This window comes from Nilaparvata lugens, chromosome 14 (assembly GCF_014356525.2).
Source record: "Nilaparvata lugens isolate BPH chromosome 14, ASM1435652v1, whole genome shotgun sequence".
Lineage (NCBI taxonomy): Eukaryota > Metazoa > Arthropoda > Insecta > Hemiptera > Delphacidae > Nilaparvata > Nilaparvata lugens.
Genome location: NC_052517.1, coordinates 18,094,709 through 18,117,208, shown reverse-complemented (window position 1 = coordinate 18,117,208; position 22,500 = coordinate 18,094,709). Strand labels below are relative to the sequence as shown.

Below are 22,500 nucleotides of genomic sequence, written 5' to 3'. Positions count from 1 at the left end.
TCAATTCGTGGCTCGACAAGCATAAGTTGAGAACTTGTGCGCTAGCCGATATAAATTATGCAGATATTTGTATGACAATAATATAATTACCAAACAAAATACATTATTATTAAATTTATTCGGGTATAATGAATTATAATAGTACTGAAAAATAATTGATTTTCGTTGTAGAAAACTCATATCTAGTGAATAGTCCCGATTTCAGTGAAATAATGTAATATAATGATCATAATAAATGTAGTAATAATAGTCATAATGATATCTAATCCTATAGGCTATTAAAATAGAAGTAATAAATAGGTAAAGATGGAATCTGTTTTGATCGAATGAAGTAAAAGTAACAATAAATAAGTGTATATATAAAAATATATATATATATATATATATATATAGATATATATATATATATATATATATATATATATAGATATATATATATATATATATAGTAACAATATATAAGTGTATAAGCCAGTATATATTGTAATCTACATAAATAAAGTACTCAATCAATCAATCAATCAATCATTTCTTGTTTTTCTTCTAATTCCTCTTCCTATTCTAAAAAAATTTACCAGAATATTCAAGGATCGGGCTTCATTAAAGCGAGTATCCTATTATATTAAGCAAGCAATCTCTGTATTTTTATATTTATATTTATAATCTGGTTATTCATGTTCAACGGATCTCGAAAACGGCTCTAACGATTTCCACAAAATTTGGAACATAGTAGGTTTATGATATAAAAATTCGATTGCACTAGGTCTCATTCTTTGGAAAAGTCGCTGAACGACATTAAAAGGATAATTCATGCTTGGCTGAAACAGCTGTGGATAGTAAAAAGTGAGTGAGCGAGTGAGTATGTAAAAAATCAAAATATCCCCGCATCCCCGGAATTCATAAGATGACGTATAGCCAGCTGTGAAATATAAACACGATCATTTTAGAGAAATGTGTTTTGTTTATCAATGAATAAAAATCTGGTGTGGCGCACTCACACAACTTTCCTTGCCGTTATGAAAATTGATCACGTGACGCTAGTGTTCCCGCGCATCTCAAGTCCACTATTCAAATATTTGAGCAGCTGGTGACAGGGCAATAACGCTGCAGACACACGAAGTCTGCTATCTCTTCATAGTGAATCATTTAATAGAATCAACAGTTGCCAAACAGTTTGCAATTGGATAATCACATTTTTTTGAATTTTGAGCTTATTTTTAATTTTAGGTGAAAATGTTACTGAACATTAATTGTAGAGATTCTCATGCTCAAACTTTTCAACTCGAAATTTTTTGTTTAAATTGTATCTGAAGAATTCATTTAAAATCATTTTGAAGAATTGTGTTTGGTTTATCAATAGTCAATAAATAAATAACGTGCCAAGCTTGGTGCCCCGATTTTGGGATTATTTGCTCAATATTCAAAATGGATTCATAGATTCTCAGATAAGATTAACACAAGCGAAATTATTTCCATTGTCATCTGAAGCTATCAAAGACTTTGAAAGTCTTGAAAATGACATAGCAACACACTTATTATTCCATGGTCCTCCAGATGGTACTTTACCATGGAGAAAAAAACTGACAATAAATGTTTATATTGCTTTCTTTTGTATTGAAATTATTTGTGAAATTAAATGAAGGCCATTTTATTATTATATCATTAAAATCGGGGCACTGAGCTTCGCTCGTTATTTATTTATTGACTATTGATAAACAGAACACAATTCTTCAAAATGATTGGGGAAGTACTAACAGGCACAGCCCAAAACTGTTTCTTCCCCGAATTTTGATTTATACACTATTAATAGTTCAGAAAGTAGGTTATGTTCCATACACTTTCATTCAGGTTCAATTTTCTGTTTGAACATTTGAAAACAAGAAAATTATAATTTAGATTATGGTTTATTTGGATATTATATGGTTTATATGGATATTTATTATTTGGTTTACAAACCAAATTGAATAACAAAATAACACTCACTAATCACTTTGTGAAAAATGTGTAATTTGTCAGAAATTGTTAAATAATGATCAACTTTGAAAATGATGATATACTCTAGTTTAGGAGGATTATTATGTCATGTCGACCAATCAGATTATGTTGATCAAATCGATTAAATTGTCTAGCTAGATAAAATTTCTCGCTGATTGATTATGATTACACAGCTGGAAATAATTCTGTCTCTCTCCCACACAGGTACACGCATCTTCTGTTATCGAGAGACGACGAAATTATCATCTGTTTTCCAAGGATGAATTATCCTTTTAATTTCGTTCAGCAAGTTTTTCAAAGAATGAGACCTAGTACAATCGAATTTTTATATCATAAACCTACTATGTTCCAAGATTCGTAAAAATCGTTAGAGCCGTTTTCGAGATCCGTAAAACATAAATAACCAAATATATAAATACAGAAATTGCTCGCTTAATATAATAGGATTATATTATTATATAATAATATTATTATATTATCATATTATTATATTATTACTACTCCAAGAAATGGGCAAGAACCACTGGTGGTGGAACTGCGTAGAATTTGAGTTTTTGTAAAATGTGTGTTTTTGTTTTAATAATTCACCAAATAATTGAGAATGTTCTTTCCTATAGTGAGGTCTACGATATAATGGCAGTGGAGAAAGATAGGAGAACAACGTTGCCGATCCTCTGTCTTGTCAATGAATGGTATATAACGGTAATGACTATAGACGGTAGCTGATACAGATTTCTTGATGTAACTGTTCATTCTCATTTAAAATAATCAATTATTTTATTAAGCAATAAATTATATTTTTCAATGATTTCATAATGAATTTTCATAATAAAGATCGAATATTTTGTTAATTAATTATTAATTCTATATTGTTAAAAGACGATGTGGCTACAGAGCAAAGCAAGAAAGAGATAGTTCTATCCGCTTTGTTGAATGATAGACAAGGACAGCAATACCATTGCTAAACAAACACTGCCAGTATAACGTGGACCTCACTATAGTTTTTGTTTTTCCCTACAGTTTTCCCATTCTCCACCTCCATTTTAAACTTATTTTTCTTCTTCCTATTCTAGAATATTTCACCAAATAGTTGACAATTTTCTTTCCTAGTTTTTGATTTTTCTCTACAGTTTTCATTTTCCATAATTCTTCTTCTTCTTCTTCTTCTTCGTTTTCTTCTTCTTCTTTCTCCTTCCTCTTTCTATTCTAGAGTAATTCACCTTCCTCCTTTTCTCTTATTCACATTCTTCTTGTTATTTTTCTCAAACAAAAATTCTACTCCTTCATCGATCTAAATCTTATTCCAAAACTAGTAGGTAACCCGTGCTCCGCAAGGGTATATTTTAAAACTTGTAATGAAATCTTGAAGAATTGAAAATAGGCCAATTAATAGTGGTTTAAGTGTAATATTTGTTTAATAATGATTTGGATTTTCGTTGAATAATAAATAGTAATATTCGTGCTTTCTATCCAGTTTCTCAACAATAAAAATAGAAAATTCTTATCTTCTGTTGTTTTTGGTTGAAAAAGGACTAAATTTCAGAAAAGTGGAATCATAATCTCATTTCGGACTTCTAAAATATTATAATAATTTGGGAGATAAATAGTAAAAGGAGTATCCTTAAGGGCGAACCAAGTTTCCCAGTGTATGTGGAAAATTGGCGAACCGCGAACCAAATCCGTGACGAACTTGGTCTTCAATCTGGATTAAAAACTTTGTTCGGTTCGTCCGCCAGGGCAATATATTCTATTTATATATCTATACATATAAAAGCGAAATGGCACTCACTCACTGACTGACTCACTCACTCACTCACTCACTCACCCACTCACTCACTCGCAGAACTAAAAATCTACCGGACCAAAAACGTTCAAATTTGGTAGGTATGTTCAGTTGGCCCTTTAGAGGCGCAATAAGAAATCTTTTGGCAATATTTCAACTCTAAGGGTTGTTTTTAAGGGTTTAAAGTTCGTCTTTCAACATGTATATTCTTCTTCTCCCAATCTCTTAATTATAAATGAAATTTCCATATCATATGTTACTATAGAACTATAATCTAGATAGAGTACCTCTTCGAAACCGTTGTTAACTGGCAACTAAATCAATAATTTTGTCAGGTTGGCTTTAAGTTGAGTTGACTTTGTTAGGTTGGTACCAAGTTGAAGATTTAAATGCATTTATGGCGAAAAATTTGATTGGGCACTGCTACTTCAATCCTGGGAATATTATATTACTAGCCGTCAGGCTCGCTTCGCTCGCCATATCCGTTTAGCAAGACGTTTAGTCTGGACCCCCGAGTGGATTGTCCTAACATATGATAAAAATGCTCAAATGAAAAATGCAGGCGAGCGAAGCGAGCCTGCTGATCTCATTCATGGACGATCCATTCGGGGTCCAGGGGGCGGAGCCCCCTGGCTAGACGGATATGGCGAGCGAAGCGAGCCTGACGGCTAGTATTCAATATATGTTTCTTCCCACAGCAGCTGCAAACTTTGAAACACTCGTCTCTAGACCCCGAAAGAAACTGAAGTAACGAACGGTTGTTCGCTCTCCCCACTACAGTGTGTGGGACAAATCCTACGCGAACTTGGTTCCCCGAACCAAATAGGCCGATCCAGTTCTCTAGTGTATGGGGCCCTTTAGTTTCTCTCTTTATTGATTCATACAATAAGTACATCATCAAAATGGTAGAGAGAGAAAAAAATAAGATAACCTTGTGCTATTCCTCTCCCAAATTCAGATAAGGTTACACATAGTCCCAAATAGGTCAAGTCTTGTAGTTGTTCACTTCACTACATTTTCAGTCCTTAAATATGTTCACAAAGTAGATTTTCAAATTTAGATGCTTCAAACCCACAAAAAAAAACAGGCATCTCTCCCATCAATTTGGTAGAGAGTTAGTGGGAAGGATACTTTGAATATTCTTTCCGAAGAATGGACATTGATATGTCCAAAGCTCCGCCAATTTATGTACATGCATTACAATATTATCTTGTATAGTTATACCAAATTGCTTTTTCATATCATATACAGTTCAATAATTATTTTCCTAGTCTATATTATGTAAATGCATCTATCATTTTGTTGTATTGTAAGCTATTGTATATAAGTGTATAAGCCAGTATATATTGTAATCTACATAAATAAAGTACTCAATCTCCAATGAACAGGAAAATGTTTGTTCAAATAAGTCATATGAATCACAAGGGATTCAGGAATACCTTCAATTCAAAAATGAGAACAAGTAGGTGCGGTGTACCCCAAGGCTCAATTCTGGGACCAATTCTCTTCATCTGTTATCTGAAAGGTATACCATATCTGGAAGGCAATAGTGAGCTAGTTTTGTATGCTGATGACGCAAACCTAAAAATATCAGCCAAATTCCAGAATGAAATTGAGATTACAGCAGAATCAAACCTCTCCACTTTGGCAAAACATCTGATGAACAATAAATTAATAATTAATATGAGTAAAACGAACCTATTGACATTTACTACACAGCAGGTAAAAACATTTTTTCCTTCAATAAATTTGGACAGCAAAGTCATTTCTCAGTCCACCTCTACCAAGCTCTTGGGATTAATAGTAGATCAAAACTTGAATTGGACAGAACATGTCATAAGGGTTTTGTCACGGGTATCGAGTGGATTATATGTTCTCAGAAAAATGTCTCCCTTTTGTAAAATGGAAACGCGGAAGATGATTTATTTTGCCTACATACACTCTATAATATCCTTTGGCATAAGTCTTTATGTATCTACTTCAAATCAGAACATGGATTCAATTCTCAAATCACAAAAACAAGTTATAAGAGTAATTTTACACCTAGACCCCATAGCATCAGTTAAAGAACATTTCGCTCACTTGAATATAATGACAGTTTGCAGTCTTTACATCTTTGAGACAATTATGTGTGTGAAAGAAAATCTTGGAAATATATTTTGACGTTAGGACATAATCCAACAAGAGCTGAATCCCAATAAATTCAAATTGGAATTAAAGAGATATTTAACTGGAAGAGCTCTTTATAATATCGAAGAATATTTGAATGAATGGGATCAGCTCCTATGAGTTGAATTGTATTGTATGTTTGTATTGTTGTATTCTGTAGATATTTTATTTGTTATGTATTTTATTTTTAATTGTATCTAATCAAAGATATATATTTATGGCACTATTCATTGTATACAATGTACAAATTTATGAATAAAGAAATTATGAAATGAAATGAAATCAATCAATCAAACATCCAGTGTTTTCTTGTGAAAATAGAATAATAAATAATAATTCGAGATGGGAATTAACTTCAGGAAATGAGTTCACTACTTTCCTTAGTTTGTAGCTTATATTACAAATTATAAACTAGAAAATAGTTTTAAACTGAAATAATCATCTAGAAGTTATGCACACATTCCAGACAAAACCGAACTAGAATTGCTTGACTAATTTGCGCTCTAAAAGAGCGGAATTAAAAGCATTGAACAAAGTTTGACGTGACGTGGAGTTAAAGAGCACTTAAATCGTCCATGTTTGTCGGTTTTTTTTCATCGAGTTTTGTTTACCTCACGGTTTTACACTGCCTCGTGTGCTGTGAGAGAAAAAGAAGGTGAGGGAGAAGAAGAAGAAGAAGAAGAAGAGAAGAAGAAGAAGAAGAAGAAGAAGAGGAAGAAGGAGAACAAGAAGAGGAAGAAGAAGAAGAAGAAGAAGAAGTCGGTGAAGAAGAAAAAAGAGGACGATGATGGAGGAGGAGGAGGAGGAGGAGGAGGAGGTGGAGGAGAAGGAGAGGAGGAGGAACAAGATGGAGATATAGGATGGAAGAAGAAAGAGGGAGAAGAAGAAGAAGAAGCGTGCAGAAGAAGAAAAAGTAGATGATGAAGAAGGAGGAGGAGGGAGAGGAGGTGTTAGAGCAGGAGGAGGATTAGGAGGAGGAGGAAAATGACAAGGATCTGTAGTAAGGCAGGAATAAAGGACAGAAAAAGAAGAAGATGATGAAGAAAAAGTAGTGGAGGAAAAGAAACGTGAAGGAAGAGTATGAGGAGAAGAAAAGGGAGAAGAGGAAGAAGTAGTAGTGGTTTAAAAAGTAGATGAAGAAGAAGAAGAAGAAGAAAGAGGAAGAGAGAAAGACCTTGCATGACTAAATGTCGTAATCACAGTGGTGAAATCAAAGCAATTATCAATGTGTTTATAGTGTACACAGTTTGTCGATTAGGAGGAGGAGGAGAAGAAGAAGGAGGAGGAGGAGGAGGAGGAGGAGGAGGAGGAGGAGGTGGAGGGAGGAGTAGTGTGAGGTGGAAATTGCGAAAAACGAGTTAATAAAATGAAAGGAAAACAAGAAGGAAAAGAAAAATCAGGAGAGGAAAAAAGAGGAAGAAGGAGAACAAGAAGAAGGAATTGTGCAGAAAAACGAGAAAAAGTGAGAGGCGTAGAATAGGATGGAGAAGAAATGAGAAGAACGAGTAAATAAAAAGAGAGAAGAACTTAGACAAGTAAAAGGAGGATAAGTAGTCAAATAAGAGTAAGTGAATGAAGATAGAGGAGGAGAAGAATTAGAATGAGAGAAAGAAGATGAAGAAGGAAAACATTAGAAGAGGTGTAGAAGAAGAACAAAACAAGGGTAAAGGGTGAACAAAACAAGAAGAAGAAAGGTGATAAGAATTGGAAATAACAAAATCCCCGAAACCACATGTAGGATGATATCCAAATGTATATGCCCAAAACCCGGAGATGACCAAATGTATGAGCAAAAATTAGTTTTCCCAATGAGTTCAGTTTTTACGAGTTTGTGTTTCTTGAATAGTTCCAAATTTCTTAAATAACTCAATATTATTCGTTAAAAGTGGTAATTGAGTGGAATATTTCTAATTAATTTATCAATTTAAGCCATCTAAATTCAAAATTTATAGTTTTAATGTTTATATTGGACCAAAATTTTATATAAATTGTACACGTGAAATTCTAACCTTATCTTGGACTTTGTCATCTATAAATTTGGAAGAAAAATAGCACAAGGACTACCTTATTATTTTATCTACCAATGTTATTACATTAGTGTTATTTGCATTGTAAAAATAGATAAATAGATTAAGGAGGATATGTAGGAGTAGGAGAAGAAGAAGAAGAATAAGAAGAAGGAGAAGAGGAAGAAAGAGAAGGAGAAGGTGGAGGAGAAGAAGAACATGAACAACAAGAACAACAACCAGAGGAAATATAATTATTTAAAAACCAAAATAAATTGAGAAAATCTTCAAAAAAACTCGACTCACCATTAGTAGTAATCGTAGTGCCCTGCTCTTTGACCAGCTGATGATGTTGAGACGGCGTGAGTATGACCAGCTGCTGGTTGTCAGTTGTAATCAGCTGATTGGTTTGCTGATCAGCTGTTGTGCCGCACTGGATGCGCAACAGCTGTTGTGTTGCTCCGCCCAACAGCTGTTGTGTTGCCGGGCCGAGCACAGCTGTTGCAGCCTTGTCGAGGGTGGTTGTTTGGCCTTGAGGCAGGGAGGTGGTCTGGGTGATACGGTGTCTAGCCTGCACAGGTATTATCAGGTTGCCACCGCCTTCAGGCTGCACTACACGGATCAGGTTTACCTGAAATAAATCATAAAATTTGAAAATTGATGAAATTGGAAATTGATGAAATTGGAAAATTGATAAAATTTGAAAATTGATAAATTTGATAAAATCCTATACTATTAAACGAGCAATTTCTGTTTATATGTTTTTGTCAAAGTCACTCAATCTCAGCTGTTTTCCATGCATGAAATCAAGCCGGTAAACAGCTGTTTGCAGAACAAATAAACATATGATTCTCATTACAGCATACTCTACTGTAATTTAACCATATGTTTCCTGTTCCAGAATAGTAACAGCAAAACTGCTACAAAAAACCACCTTCAGCGCTCCAGGTGGAAGTTTTGTCAACTTCCACAATATTGATGATTCAGAATTTGTAAACTAGGTTATGTTCATAGGATGCATGTAGTAACTTCATCACAAGCAGTTAATGTTTTCTATTTCTCGATTATTCTTCTTTAGATTATTATCACAAAAAATAGTGTATGTTACATGGACGTGAATGTCTTTTGCAGTGCTCGAATGAAATTCTAGTCTCAGCTAATGCCTCGAGTAGAAACATTTTTGCCTGCAAAAGGCCCCGTGACAAAGGTCCCATCCATGTGACTTAAGATACTATATCATCATATTAATTACCAGACTAAATTGGTAATACCTCAGTTGATAACCAGACTGATAGCTTCATCTACCATCATTCATTGATGGATGAAAATTTGACTGTCCTAGCATTAAGCTCAATTTTCTTGTCAAAAAAAAAAATATATAACTGATCAAAATGTGTGTAGAGAATTATTGTGTTCTACATCTGGTTCAGTCATTAAGAGGTTCATTCAATTTTTTCTGCTTTCAACAAACTCGAAAAAATTTGTACTAAAATTAGCAAAAGCAGCAAATATCTCCCGAACTGAGCGTTTGACAGGAAAATGTTACTGTACTGAACCAAAAGTGCTTTGAATTCAATTCTACATCATAACCAGTGATAAAAATTGCTTGACCCCCCCCTCCTCATGCCGCGGGGTGTAAGTTGTGCCAACTGGGGCCCGGGCCTGTGACTGTGACAAGTTGTCCGGGTGACACCTTGACGCCAGTGTGCAAGGTGTCAGGCTGTCGTGAACGGTGCCGACAAACAATAACCTGCAAGTACAGAAGACAAGAGTAGTCGGGGTGACACTCTGACGTGAGTGTGCGACGTGTCGTTTACGGTCATGACAAGTTGGCACCAAGTTGTCAGGTTGACAACTTGATGGCAATGGTATATTTTTACAAGGGTACAGGTTGTCTCCTATGGCCAAGATGACCAGGAGTCAGGTTAAACTTTTCTATGAGTACAGCCCTAAGGCTGTGGATTTTCCGCATTTAGTCCACAAAAATATTGTAAAAAGAAGAAAAGATAATATATTTTGAAATCATTCACCATTGATTTGATGAATAATTAAATCAGATTTGCCTGAGAGGTGCCCAAATTGAGGGTGTTAACCACCTTTTAATCAACAAAAATTTAACCAACAAAATTTCATCAACAAAAATATTGTAAAAGGAAGAAAATATTATATATTTTGAAATTGTTGAACATTGATACAATGAATAAATAAGTCAAATTTACCTGAGAGGTGCCCAAATTGAGGGTGTCAACCCCCTTTTATCAACAAAAAAAATTGAAAAAAAAATAACCAACAAAAAAAACAAAATTATTGTAAAAGAAGAAAATATTCTATATTTTGAAATCATTTAATATTGATTTGATGAATAATTAAATCAGATTTGCCTGAGAGGTGCCCAAATTGAAGGTGTTAACCACCTTTTAATCAACAAAAATTTAACCAACAAAACAACAAAATTTTATCAACATTCAATCAACAAAAATATTCTGGGAAAAAGAAAATATTATATATTTTGAAATGATTTAACATTGATTTGATGAATAATAGAGTGAAATTTACCTGAGAGGTGCCCAAATTGAGGGTGTCGACCACCCTGATGGTGGACTTGGTGCCAGCGCATATTATACCGCTGTCCACCAGTTGCTGCACCAGCTGTCTCGCACCAGCAACTCCTCCTCCAACCCCCCCTCCGACGCCTCCAAGTCCTACAACAACACCAACAAATTAAAAAATTATAAATCTTAATTCATAATAATTATAACACGTCTTGCCAGTCAATTTATTTTGAGTGAAAAAGACTGAGGAGTCGTCAAAAAACCAAAGATTTATTAATACTTGGAAAGACCGGTTTTGGTTATTACACCCTTGTCAATCTCTGAGTTTATCTCTGGTTTTTTGACAATTTCTTAGTCTTTTTGATTCAATATGAAAAATAACCACAAAATCAACTTAAAATAGGAACTCAGGAAGTGAAAGTGCAAATTTTTAGTGAGAGAAATGAAGAACCCAATATATAACCTATAAACTTGAGTGTTGATAGGAAATGACATTGGGTAATACGGCAAGGCAGTATTATCGAAAGGATCTCTCTGCCGATAAAAGCCATAAGAGTGAATAAATAAATAAATATGAAAAATTACCACAAAATCAACTTCTCAACTACACAAAAAGTCAATTTATTATTGGCACATGTTCACATTCATACTAACCTGGAAGATGCTGATATAGTTCATATTCTGTAAAAAAATTGATTTCTGAAAATCATTTGATAAGATATAGTGAGGTCCATGTTATAATTTTTTGTCTCTCGATATTTTTTTTTTATTATTTCTATTAAAACTAGTCACTAGGACTAACCATTAATTTTGTTCTCTTATTTTTTATCCTAACATATTAAATTGTATTGCTAAAGTCTTCCAGTGAAGCCTACAGTTCTAATCTATAATTCTTCTACTTTAAATTCTTTCACTACACTTTTAATTAATATACTTTTTCACTTCACTAGCACTACACCAACTCGAAGGGCTTTGTTCTCTTCAACCTCCTTGTGAGTTCAGTGCTGTCTAGTAGCCATGTTATAATGGCAGTGTTCGATTTCAGTATTTCGTGTTTGGGGGGAGGGGGGTTACATAAGGATACGTCAAGTATCAAAACTTTAAACACATATAACTTTTGACAGAATGATCAGATCTCCTCGTACTACAGCTCTCAACTGAAATGTGATCAAAAATTGAAAAATTCCTCCTTGAGTGTATTTGAACCCATATTTCCATACACGAAAAAATTGCCAATTTCTATATTCAAAACTGTGTATCTCGGTAACCCGAAATGATAAAAAAAAACTTTTTTAATGGTAGCCTACTTGGTCTTGATTTGACATATTAGACATCTATCTCATTCGCTCACCTGCAAAGACGCTCTCCTTCTTCTTGGTGGTCTGGGACTCTGTTGACACTGCCCCTCCTCCAGCTGCTGAGGAGGCGGAAGCAGCGGAGGAGGAGGGGGCGGCAACTCCTGCAGAGGAGACAATGCCGGACAGGTGGTGATTGAGGTTAAGGCCAACAGAGCCGCCCCCAGCGACAGAGACGACCGTGGACGGATTGACAGTAGAAATTGTGCCTAGAAACCAACGAAATTTTATCCATCTATACTATAATAAAGGAAAGAACTGGCTTATACACGTACGGGATAGGAAAATTATAAGTCTTGAAAATGGCATCAATGTCCGAAACATGTTGTGATTAAATATTTCAAAAAGGGTACTAAGATTTTTATTTTTATTTTCCTTTCTATTTCTATAAAAGTAGCCCTAAACAGAAAAGAGATAAATAGGAAAATTATGTTTGACGCATCATTACGTCTCAACTACTCAACCGAGGAGGTTGGCTATAGGCCTATTCTGAATTTTTCAAAATTTCAGTAGGCCGAGCTTCCAGTTTGTCAAGTTTCATCATTACGTCTCAACTACTCAACTGATTAACTTCAAATTTAGCATAAAGATTCTCATTAACCGTGGATGGTTATATGCCTATTTTCAATTCTTCAAAATTTCATTACATCAAGTTTTCAGTTTGTCAAGTTTTGAAATAGACCCTTGCGGAGCGCGGGTTACCTGCTTAATGAGATTGGTATTATTGTAGTTTATTGTTATATATATTGTATTTTGGTTATCAAATTTAGACAGTGAACTAATTGATAGTAGAAATTGTGCCTACAACCAACCAAATTGCATCTATTTATCGTCTAAACTCCAGTTATTCATTGAGGAATATTGTATTTTGGATATCAGATGAAGATATTGTTGCATCGAGGTTGTCCGAAGATAGTCAAGAACAAACAAAAACTTGAGAATAAAACACATCTGGCAACAATTTTTGGACTTGTCCTGGACTAGGCATTTTATTGTAATTTAATGTCGTATTATTGTAGTTGAATAGTTATATAGTGTATTTTCAATATCAAATGAAGATATTCTTGCATTGAAGATGCCTGGACATTATGAAAACCTGACAATTACAGCATAATTTTGTGAATAAAAGACATGAAGCTACTATTTTTGGACCTGTCGAAATAGCTTTTTATTGTAATTGAATTGGTTCTATTCTACAGTGATTAAGTAATAAATACTGTTATAATGTTGTATTTTGGATATCAAATCTGGACGGTGAACCAATTGATAGTAGAAATTGTGCCTACAACCAATCAAATTTCGTCTATTTATCATCTAAACTTCAGCTTTTCATTGTGCATAATGAATTCCTCATTAAACTGAGGAATATTGTATTTTGGATATCAGATGAAGATATTCTTGCATAGAGTTTGTCTGGACATGGTGAAAACCTGATAATTACAGCCTAATTTTGAGAATGAAAGACATCTGGTAACAATTTTTGGACTTGTCTAGAGAGATTTTGCCTAGGAACAATCAAATCAAAGCAATTTATTGTGGTTGAACTGATAAATATTGTATCTTGGATATTAGATGAATATAGTATATTTTAGCAGGTAACCCATGCTCCGCAAGGGTCTGATTGAAAACTTGACCTAATGAAATCTTGAAGGATTGAAAATGGTCCAGCTATAACATTTCCCGGTAAATTAAGAGTCCATATGCAAAATGTGAAGTTAATGAGTTGAGTAGTTGAGACGTGATGATGCGTCATTCGTGAATTTCCTATCCCCTACGTGTATAAGCCAGTTCTTTCCTTTATTATATTATAGACTAGCCGTCAGGCTCGCTTCGCTCGCCATATCCGTCTAGCCAGGGGGCTCCGCCCCCTGGACCCCCGACTGGATTGTCCAAGAATGAGATTAGCAGGCTCGCTTCGCTCGCCTGCATTTTTATCATGTTAGGACAATCCAGTCGGGGGTCCAGACTAAACGTCTGGCTAAACGGATACGGCGAGCGAATCGAGCCTGACGGCTAGTAATATAATATTCCCAGGATTGAAGTAGCAGTGCCCAATCAATTTTTCCTCGATAAATGCATTTAAATCTTCAACTTGGTGCCAACCTAACAAAGTCAACTCAACTTAATGCCAACCTGACAAAATTATTAATTTAGTTGCCAGTTAACAACTGTTTCGAAGAGGTACTCTATCTAGATTATAGTTCTATAGTAACATATGATATGGAAATTTCAATTATAATTAAGAGATTGAGAGAAGAAGAATATACATGCTAAAAGACGAACTTTAAACCCTTAAAAACAACCCTTAGAGTTAAAATATTGCCAAAAGATTTCTTAGTGCGCCTCTAAAGGGTCAACTGAACATACCTACCAAATTTGAACGTTTTTGGTCCGGTAGATTTTTAGTTATGCGAGTGAGTGAGTGAGTGAGTGAGTGAGTGAGTGAGTCAGTCAGTCAGTGAGTGAGTGCCATTTCGCTTTTATATATATAGATTATAAAATGATATATTATATTCATGCATGAAGGTTGCCTGGACTTTGTGAAACCATGTCAGCTTTAGAGAATAAATTTACATCTGGCAACAATTTTTAGATTTGTCGAAAGCATTTTATTTAATTAGAATGAAAAAGACTAAGAAATTGTCAAAAAACCACTGATTTATTGATAATTAGAAAGACCGGTTTCGGTTATTACACCATTGTCAATCTCTGATAAACTGAAACTAAATACAAGAGCAGCAGAATTTATACTAGTAGGCGAGTACAGCTATTGGTTGAGGGCATGAACGCCTGACACTGGTCTAGCTAGACAGTCTCCTCCCACTCAACGGTGTGACAAAATGGCGGTTTAAGCAACAGAATCGCCATGATAATAAAAATTATTACTAAAATAACTTTTATTATCATGGCGATTCTGTTGCTTAAGCCGCCATTTTGTCACACCGTTGAGTGGGAGGAGACTATCTAGCTAGGCCAATGGCAGTCGTTCATGCCCTCGACCAATAGCAGTACTCGCCTACTAGTATAAATTCTGCTGCTCTTGTATTTAGTTTCAGTTTATCAGAGATTGACAATGGTGTAATAACCGAAACCGGTCTTTCTAATTATGAATAAATCAGTGGTTTTTTGACAATTTCTTAGTCTTTTTCATTCTAATTAAATAAAATGCTTTCGACATTACTAAAATTACTTAATAACTTTACTAAATAATATTACTAAAATAACTTTTATTATCATGGCGATTCTGTTGCTTAAGCCGCCATTTTGTCACACCGTTGAGTGGGAGGAGACTGTCTAGCTAGGCCAATGGCAGGCGTTCATGCCCTCAACCAATAGCTGTACGCTGTACTCGCCTACTAGTATAAATTCTGCTGCTCTTGTATTTAGTTTTAGTTTATCAGAGATTGACAATGGTGTAGTAACCGAAACCGGTCTTTCTAATTATCAATAAATCAGTGGTTTTTTGACAATTTTTTAGTCTTTTTCATTCAATATGAATAATTACCACAATATCAACTTCTCAACTACACAAAAAGTTATTTAATTAGATTGATATTAATGTAATTTGGAGTGATAAGTATTGTGTTTTGGATATGAGACGAAGATATTCTTGCATCGAGGTTGTCTGGACATTGTGAAAAATTAACGATTACAGACTGATTTTGAAAGTAGCATCTGGCAAATATTTTGGGCTTGTTGGAAAAATGTTATTGTAATCGGATGGTATTATTGTAATAAATATACAAATTTTTGTATATTGTATTTTGAATATCAAATGAAGACTAATTGATAGTAGAAATTGTGCCTAGAACCAATCAAATTTTTATCTAGTTATCGTCTAAACTTCAGCAATTTCTTGACAATTACCACCTGTGATAAGTATTGTATTTTGGATATCAGAAGATGGTGTTCTTGCAACGAGGTTGTCTGAAGAATGTCAAGAACCAATAAACACTTGAGAATGAAGCACATATGTTGTAAGAACCTGACAAACACATCTGGCAACAGCTTTTGGACCTGTCTAGAGCAGCTTAATGTAGTAAAATTGTTATAAATATTTATTCTGGATACCAAATAGAAATATTCTTGCATGAAGGTTGTCTGGACATAGTGGAAACCTGACAATTACAGGCTAATTTTGAGAATGAAATACATCTGGCAACAATTTTTGGACTTGTCAAAAGCATTTGACAGGAAAATTCTGTAAAGGTAAAGAATGTGTTTACAAGACAAGGCCACAATAAGTCATAGATGTGATGAGCTTATTCAAAATTTCACATCATTATTTTTGTTTTAAATGTTTCCTTTACCTCCTCCTCCTTGATTTGCTCCTCGTCCATTAGCATTAACTCCTCCTCCAGTTCCCGCATTCCCAGTAACTCCTCCTCCTCCTCCTCCACCTGTGCCTCCTCCTTCCTTATCGGCCGTTCCTCCTTCTCCTCCATTCTTCTTTCCTGCCTCCTGTCCTGACCCGCCCCCAACTCTAGTCGACTTATCATTGCCTGAAACAAAGAAGAATGGAGGAATTGATAAAAAAAAGAATAACTGACATGGCAAACTTTGGCCCTGTTGCACAAAAGCCGGTTGAATTTTAATCGTTGTTAATTTTACGAGAACCAATCGGAGAAGAATTTTTTTAAAGTTCTTGTAGAATTAAACACAATTAAAACTTAACTGGCTTTTGTGCAACTGGCACTTTGTGTTAAAAAAGAGACATAACCAAATTTTGATTTCAAAACTGTCCTACAACTGTAAGCATTGTTTGAATGATAATTTTATAAGAATAATCTATTATTATTAATTTATTTATTATTTCACAAAGGCGACTTTCTAGAAGTATTTTAAGCCTAGGTGATGATGATAGGATGAATGATAATACAATGAAGGTATAGTTATGAATGAATAAAAATTATAGGCTATGCTATCCACTTGTCAAGGAAAGGGAAGTTGTCAATCAATAATAACTGACTGCTGACTGTCAAAATCTATACTATAATAAAGTAAAGAACGGGCTTATACACGTAGGGGACAGGAAATTCACTTATGACGCATCATCACGTCTCAACTACTCAACTCATTAACTTGACATTTTGCATATATAGATTCTTAATTAACCGAGGATAGTTATAGGCCTGATTCTTCTCTTTTTTTCTGATTCGTATCTTAAAATACATTATTAGTTTGTTTTCAATACCTGCTAGTTTTCAAATAAAGGGGAATATTACAAAATATTGGTCATTTTGAAATACAAGCAGGAGATTCGAGCAGGACCTCCTAAGTATTTAGGAGGCCCTGTGTCAATCTATAATATTAACTGACAGCTGACTGTCAAAAGATGTTGAATTTCGAAAATCAACACTCATTTTCAAATAAAGGCGGGAGATTCGAAAAGACTGGTCACTTTCAAATAAAGGCGGGAGATTCAAAAATCACGGTCATTTCAAAAATTTGAAGAACATTGAAGAATATTTTGCTCACTTGAATATAATGACAGTTTACAGTCTTTACATCTTTGAGACAATTATGAGTGTGAAAGAAAATCTTGGAAATATTTTGACGTCAGGACATAATCATAGGTACAGCACTAGAAACAGAGATAAACTTTTACATTTGCAAAGCCATAGACTTGAGTTCTGCAAGAAGAAGCCCACATACATAGGAGCCAAGTTCTATAACAAGCTACCGACGCGAATCCAACAAGAGCTGAATCCCAATAAATTCAAATTGGAATTAAAGAGATATTTAACTGGAAGAGCTTTTTATAATATCGAAGAATATCTGAACGAATGAGATCAGCTCCTATGAGTTGAATTGTATTGTATGTTTGTATTGTTGTATTCTGTAGATGTTTTATTTGTTATGTATTTTATTTTTAATTGTATCTAATCAAAGATATATATTTATGACACTATTCATTGTATACACTGTACAAATTTATGAATAAAGAAAATAAATTATTATATGATATGATATGATATTGGCACACAAAGTGACAGATATCAATCATAGTAATGACAGCTGTTGAATTTCAAATAAAAGAGGGAAATTCGAAAAAAAAAATAACGGTCATTTTCATAGGCGGAAGATTAAAAAATAACGGTCATTTTCGAACAAAGGCGGTAGATTCGAAAAGTAACGGTCATTTCCAAATATTGGTACACAAAGTGACAAACGTCAATCACAGTAATCATTGTAATCACAGCTGATAATCAGAAAGCTGTTGAATTACAAATAAAGGCTGGAGATTCAAAAAAATAACGGTCACTTCCAAACAAAGGCGGGAGTTTAAAAATAACGGTCATTTCAAATATTGGCGCGAATGTCACTCAAACAAAGTGACAGCCAGCAATCAAAAAGAGGTTAATGATCAAAGGACTGTAACAATGTGGTAAAAGTCGGAAAATAACGGAAGAAAACATGATGTGATTTGCAGTGTGTTTACAGTGAAAGAAACATGTTTGCGATCAAATACAGGCAGTTGAACAACAAAGGGTTACCCAGCCTCGATGAAAACTGCATGTTTTCCAATTCGTTGGAATTCACAACGAGTTTTTGAGACAAACATGGAAGGTTCATAGCTGAGTGAGAATCACTTCTATAGTGAGGTCCACGTTATAATGGCAGTGTTTGATTGCTATCCTTGTCTATCATTAAACAAAGCGGATAGCGCTATCTCTTTCTCGCTTTGCTCTTATGCTAGATCGTCTTTTAACAATGTAGAATTAATAACTAATTAACAAAATAATTCATCTCAATTATGAAAAATAGTTCAAAATTCTCTGAATTTATTACTGCATAAGCCAGCATATATTGTAATCTTTATTAATAAATAATCTAGTCTAATCTTATCCTCCTCTGCTAAACTCCTTCAACCCCTCCTCCTCCTCTTACTCCATCATCTTCTCCTCCTCTTCCTCCAGCACCACCACTTCCTATTCCTCTATTTCCTCCTTTTCCTCTTCCTTCATCATCATCTCCTCCTCATCGTCCTCTTCCTCCTCCTTCTCCTCATCAACAAACCTCTTCCTCCAACAACTAACCCTCCTACTCCTCCTCTTTCACCTTCACCTCCTCCCGCAACTCCTCCTCATCATCAACCTCTTCCTCCTCCTCCACTCCCTCCAATTCCTCCTACTCCTACTCATTTACCAACCTCTTCTTAATCCTCCTCCTTCTCCTACTTCACCAACTTCTTCTTCCTCCGTCCCTTCTTTGCCAACCTCTTCTTCTACCTCCTTCTCCTCCTTTGCCAACTTCTTCTTCTATCTCCTTCTTCTCCTCCTTCACCAACCTCATCTTCCTCCTTCCCTTCTTTGCCAACTTCTTCTTCTACCTCCTCCTTCTCCTACTTTACCAACTTCTTCTTCTACCTCTTCATCCTCCTCCTTTACCAACCTCTTCTTCTTCCTCCTCCTTCTCCTCCTTTACCAACTTCTTCTTCTACCTCTTCATCCTCCTCCTTTACCAACCTCTTCTTCTTCCTCCTCCTTCTCCTCCTTTACCAACTTCTTCTTCTACCTCTTCATCCTCCTCCTTTACCAACCTCTTCTTCTTCCTCCTCCTTCTCCTCCTTTACCAACTTCTTCTTCTACCTCTTCATCCTCCTCCTTTACCAACCTCTTCTTCTTCCTCCTCCTTCTCCTCCTTTACCAACTTCTTCTTCTACCTCTTCATCCTCCTCCTTTACCAACCTCTTCTTCTTCCTCCTCCTTCTCCTCCTTTACCAACTTCTTCTTCTACCTCTCATCCTCCTCCTTTACCAACCTCTTCTTCTTCTCCTCCTCCTCCTCCTCTCCTCCTTTACCAACTCTTCTTCTTCCTCCTCCTTCTCCTCCTCCTTTACCAACCTCTTCTTCTTCCACCTCCTTCTCCTTCTTTGCAAACTTCTTCTTCTACCTCCTCCTTCTCCTCCTTTACCAACTTCTTCTTCTACCTCTTCATCCTCCTCCTTTACCAACCTCTTCTTCTTCCTCCTCCTTCTCCTCCTTTACCAACTTCTTCTTCTACCTCTTCATCCTCCTCCTTTACCAACCTCTTCTTCTTCCTCCTCCTTCTCCTCCTTTACCAACTTCTTCTTCTACCTCTTCATCCTCCTCCTTTACCAACCTCTTCTTCTTCCACCTCCTTCTCCTTCTTTGCAAACTTCTTCTTCTACCTCCTCCTTCTCCTCCCTTACCAATCTCTTCTTCCTCCTCCGTCTCCTCCTTTACCAACCTCTTCTTCCTCCTCCTTCCCCTCCTTTGACAACTTCTTCTTCTACCTCCTCCTTCTCCTCTTTTACCATCCTCTTCTTCCTCCTCCTTTACCAACCTCTTCTTCTTCCACATCCTTCTCCTCCTTTACCAACTTCTTCTTCTACCTCTTCATCCTCCTTCTTTACCAACCTCTTCTTCCTCCTCCTTCTCCTACGTTACCAACTTCTTCTTCTACCTCTTCATCCTCCTCCTTTACCAACCTCCACTTCTTCCTCCTCCTTCTCCTCCTTCACCATCTTCTTCTCCTCCTCCTCCTCCTCCCCCAACTCCTCCTCATCCTCCACCTCTTTCGCCAACTCCTCCTCCTCCTTCACCACCATCTTCTCCTCCTCCTCTAACTTTATCAACCTCTTCTTCTTCCTCTTCCTTCTCATCCTTTACCAACCTCTTATTCGTCCTCCTCCTTCTCCTCCTTTACCAACCTCCTCTTCTTCCTCGTCCACCAACCTCTTCCTCCTCCTCCTCCTTCTCCTCCTCGACCAACCTCTTCCTCCTCCTCATCCTCTTCCTACACCTCCTCACACACACAAATTCGCAAAAAGTGACATGAAAGGTTGGCGCCCTTTTCTGTAGCCCCTTTTCAGAGGTGCCAACCCAAATTTGCCTGACACTAAAATGTCCCTCAGCTCCATTCCCAAATTCCCAAAGCAGACCTTCCAAAGAACTACTACACTACGGAACGTGTTTCACTTCACACTGTCACTAGATGCTCATCTCCACCACTAACCGCCACCCATTCAACTTACACTGAAAGTTTGCAATCACTCTCACTATGGTTAGACTCACTTACCACCTGGCAGCTCTCCTTGTGTTATAACATTGGTGCTTTCCATTCAAACTATGCAGACAGTATGAAGTGAAACTTACCAAAGAAGGCACAGAAGTCGTGATTCCTTCTTATTTGAATGCTTCTTTGCATCTTGATTTTGAACGTGGAAAGAGGGTCTTTGATCAGACAACTCTTTCTCTCACTCTTCTTCTTCTAATTCTTCTTCTTCTTCTTCTTCTTCTTCTTCTTCTTCTCTTCTTCTCTTCTTCTTCTCTTCTTCTTGTTCTCACATATCTTTTTCCCTCTTTATTTCCCATCTTTACCAGTTCTATTCCTCCATTCTTCTTGTCCTCACATATCTTTTTCCCTCTTCATTTCCTATCTTCCCCAGTTCTATTCCCCCATTTTCATTGTCCTTACATATCTTTTCCCCTCTTTATTTACCATCATTCCCTGTTCTATTCCTCCACTCTTCTTGTCCTTACATATCTTTTTCCCTCTTCATTTCCTATCTTTCCCTTTTAGAATCCTCCATTCTTCTTGCCCTCTTTATTTCCCATCTTTTCCCAGTTCTATTCCCCTATTCTTATTGTCCTTACATATCTTTTTCCCTCTTTATTTCCCATCTTTTCCTTTTCTAATCCTCCATTCTCCTTGTCCTCACTTATATTTTCCCCTCTTTATTTCCCATCTTTCCCTTTTCTAATCCTCCATTCTTCTTGTCCTTACATATCTTTTTCCCTCTTTATTTCCCATCTTTCCCTGTTCTATTCCTCCACTCTTCTTGTCCTTACATATCTTTTCCCCTCTTCATTTCCTATCTTCCCCAGTTCTATTCCTCCATTCATCTTGTCCTCACTTTTATTTTTCCCTCTTTATTTCCAATCTTTACCTTTTCTATTTACAGATGGAATTAAATAGAGAATGCATTTATTCAAATGCTAATTAATATAAAATTATTATTGAACGAAAATTTTAAATAAATGCTGTAAATCACCCCGAAGACTTCTGCTACTGCAGACATTGACAACAGGGTTAACAGCTAGATGGAAATTCGATGAGAACTACTATCCAAAAATTAGTTGCTAGCCCGGGAATCGAACCCGGTACCTCCCAATTGCTAGTCAGGAATGCTGACCCTTACATCAAACTGACAATCTCTTCCCCGTTCTATTTCCCCATTCTTCTTGTCCTTACATATCTTTTATCTTTTTCCCTCTTTATTTCCCATCTTTCCCAGTTCTAATCCTCCATTCTTCTTGTCCTCACTTATATTTTTATTTATTTCCCATCTTTCCCCGTTCTATAGCCCCATTCTTCTCAGAGACAAGCTGAGAAATTCCAATCCAGCCTCTGAGAGATTTAACACAGGGCTCCGTACATTTGACATGAAGATACGATCTTGAATAGGGTTGTACATAAAATGAAGAAGTCTTAGGAGTTTCCTCTCGAGAGGCGGGGGTGATCTCTCTCTAAGCGAAAAATATTTGTTGAGTTCACACCCTTGAGAAAACTGTCTCACACTCAATCTCTCTAATTTTCTAAAGAAAAAATGTCTAGTCATTTGCTAGCCTAAACTCAAAATTGTTCGAGATATTTGGGAAAATAAAAAAATT

General features: G+C 35.8%; 1 protein-coding gene across 1 annotated transcript in view; it reads right to left on the bottom strand.

Moving 5' to 3' along the window:
• Window positions 1–22,500, bottom strand: part of LOC111060399 — a gene marked incomplete at its 3' end in the record, with an annotated part of 114,911 nt that overhangs the window by 82,875 nt on the left and 9,536 nt on the right. Inside the window, 4 exon segments of the mRNA XM_039441188.1 lie at window positions 8,260–8,584; window positions 10,510–10,655; window positions 11,857–12,069; window positions 16,171–16,362. Of these exon segments, the coding sequence (XP_039297122.1) occupies window positions 8,260–8,584; window positions 10,510–10,655; window positions 11,857–12,069; window positions 16,171–16,362 (876 nt within the window).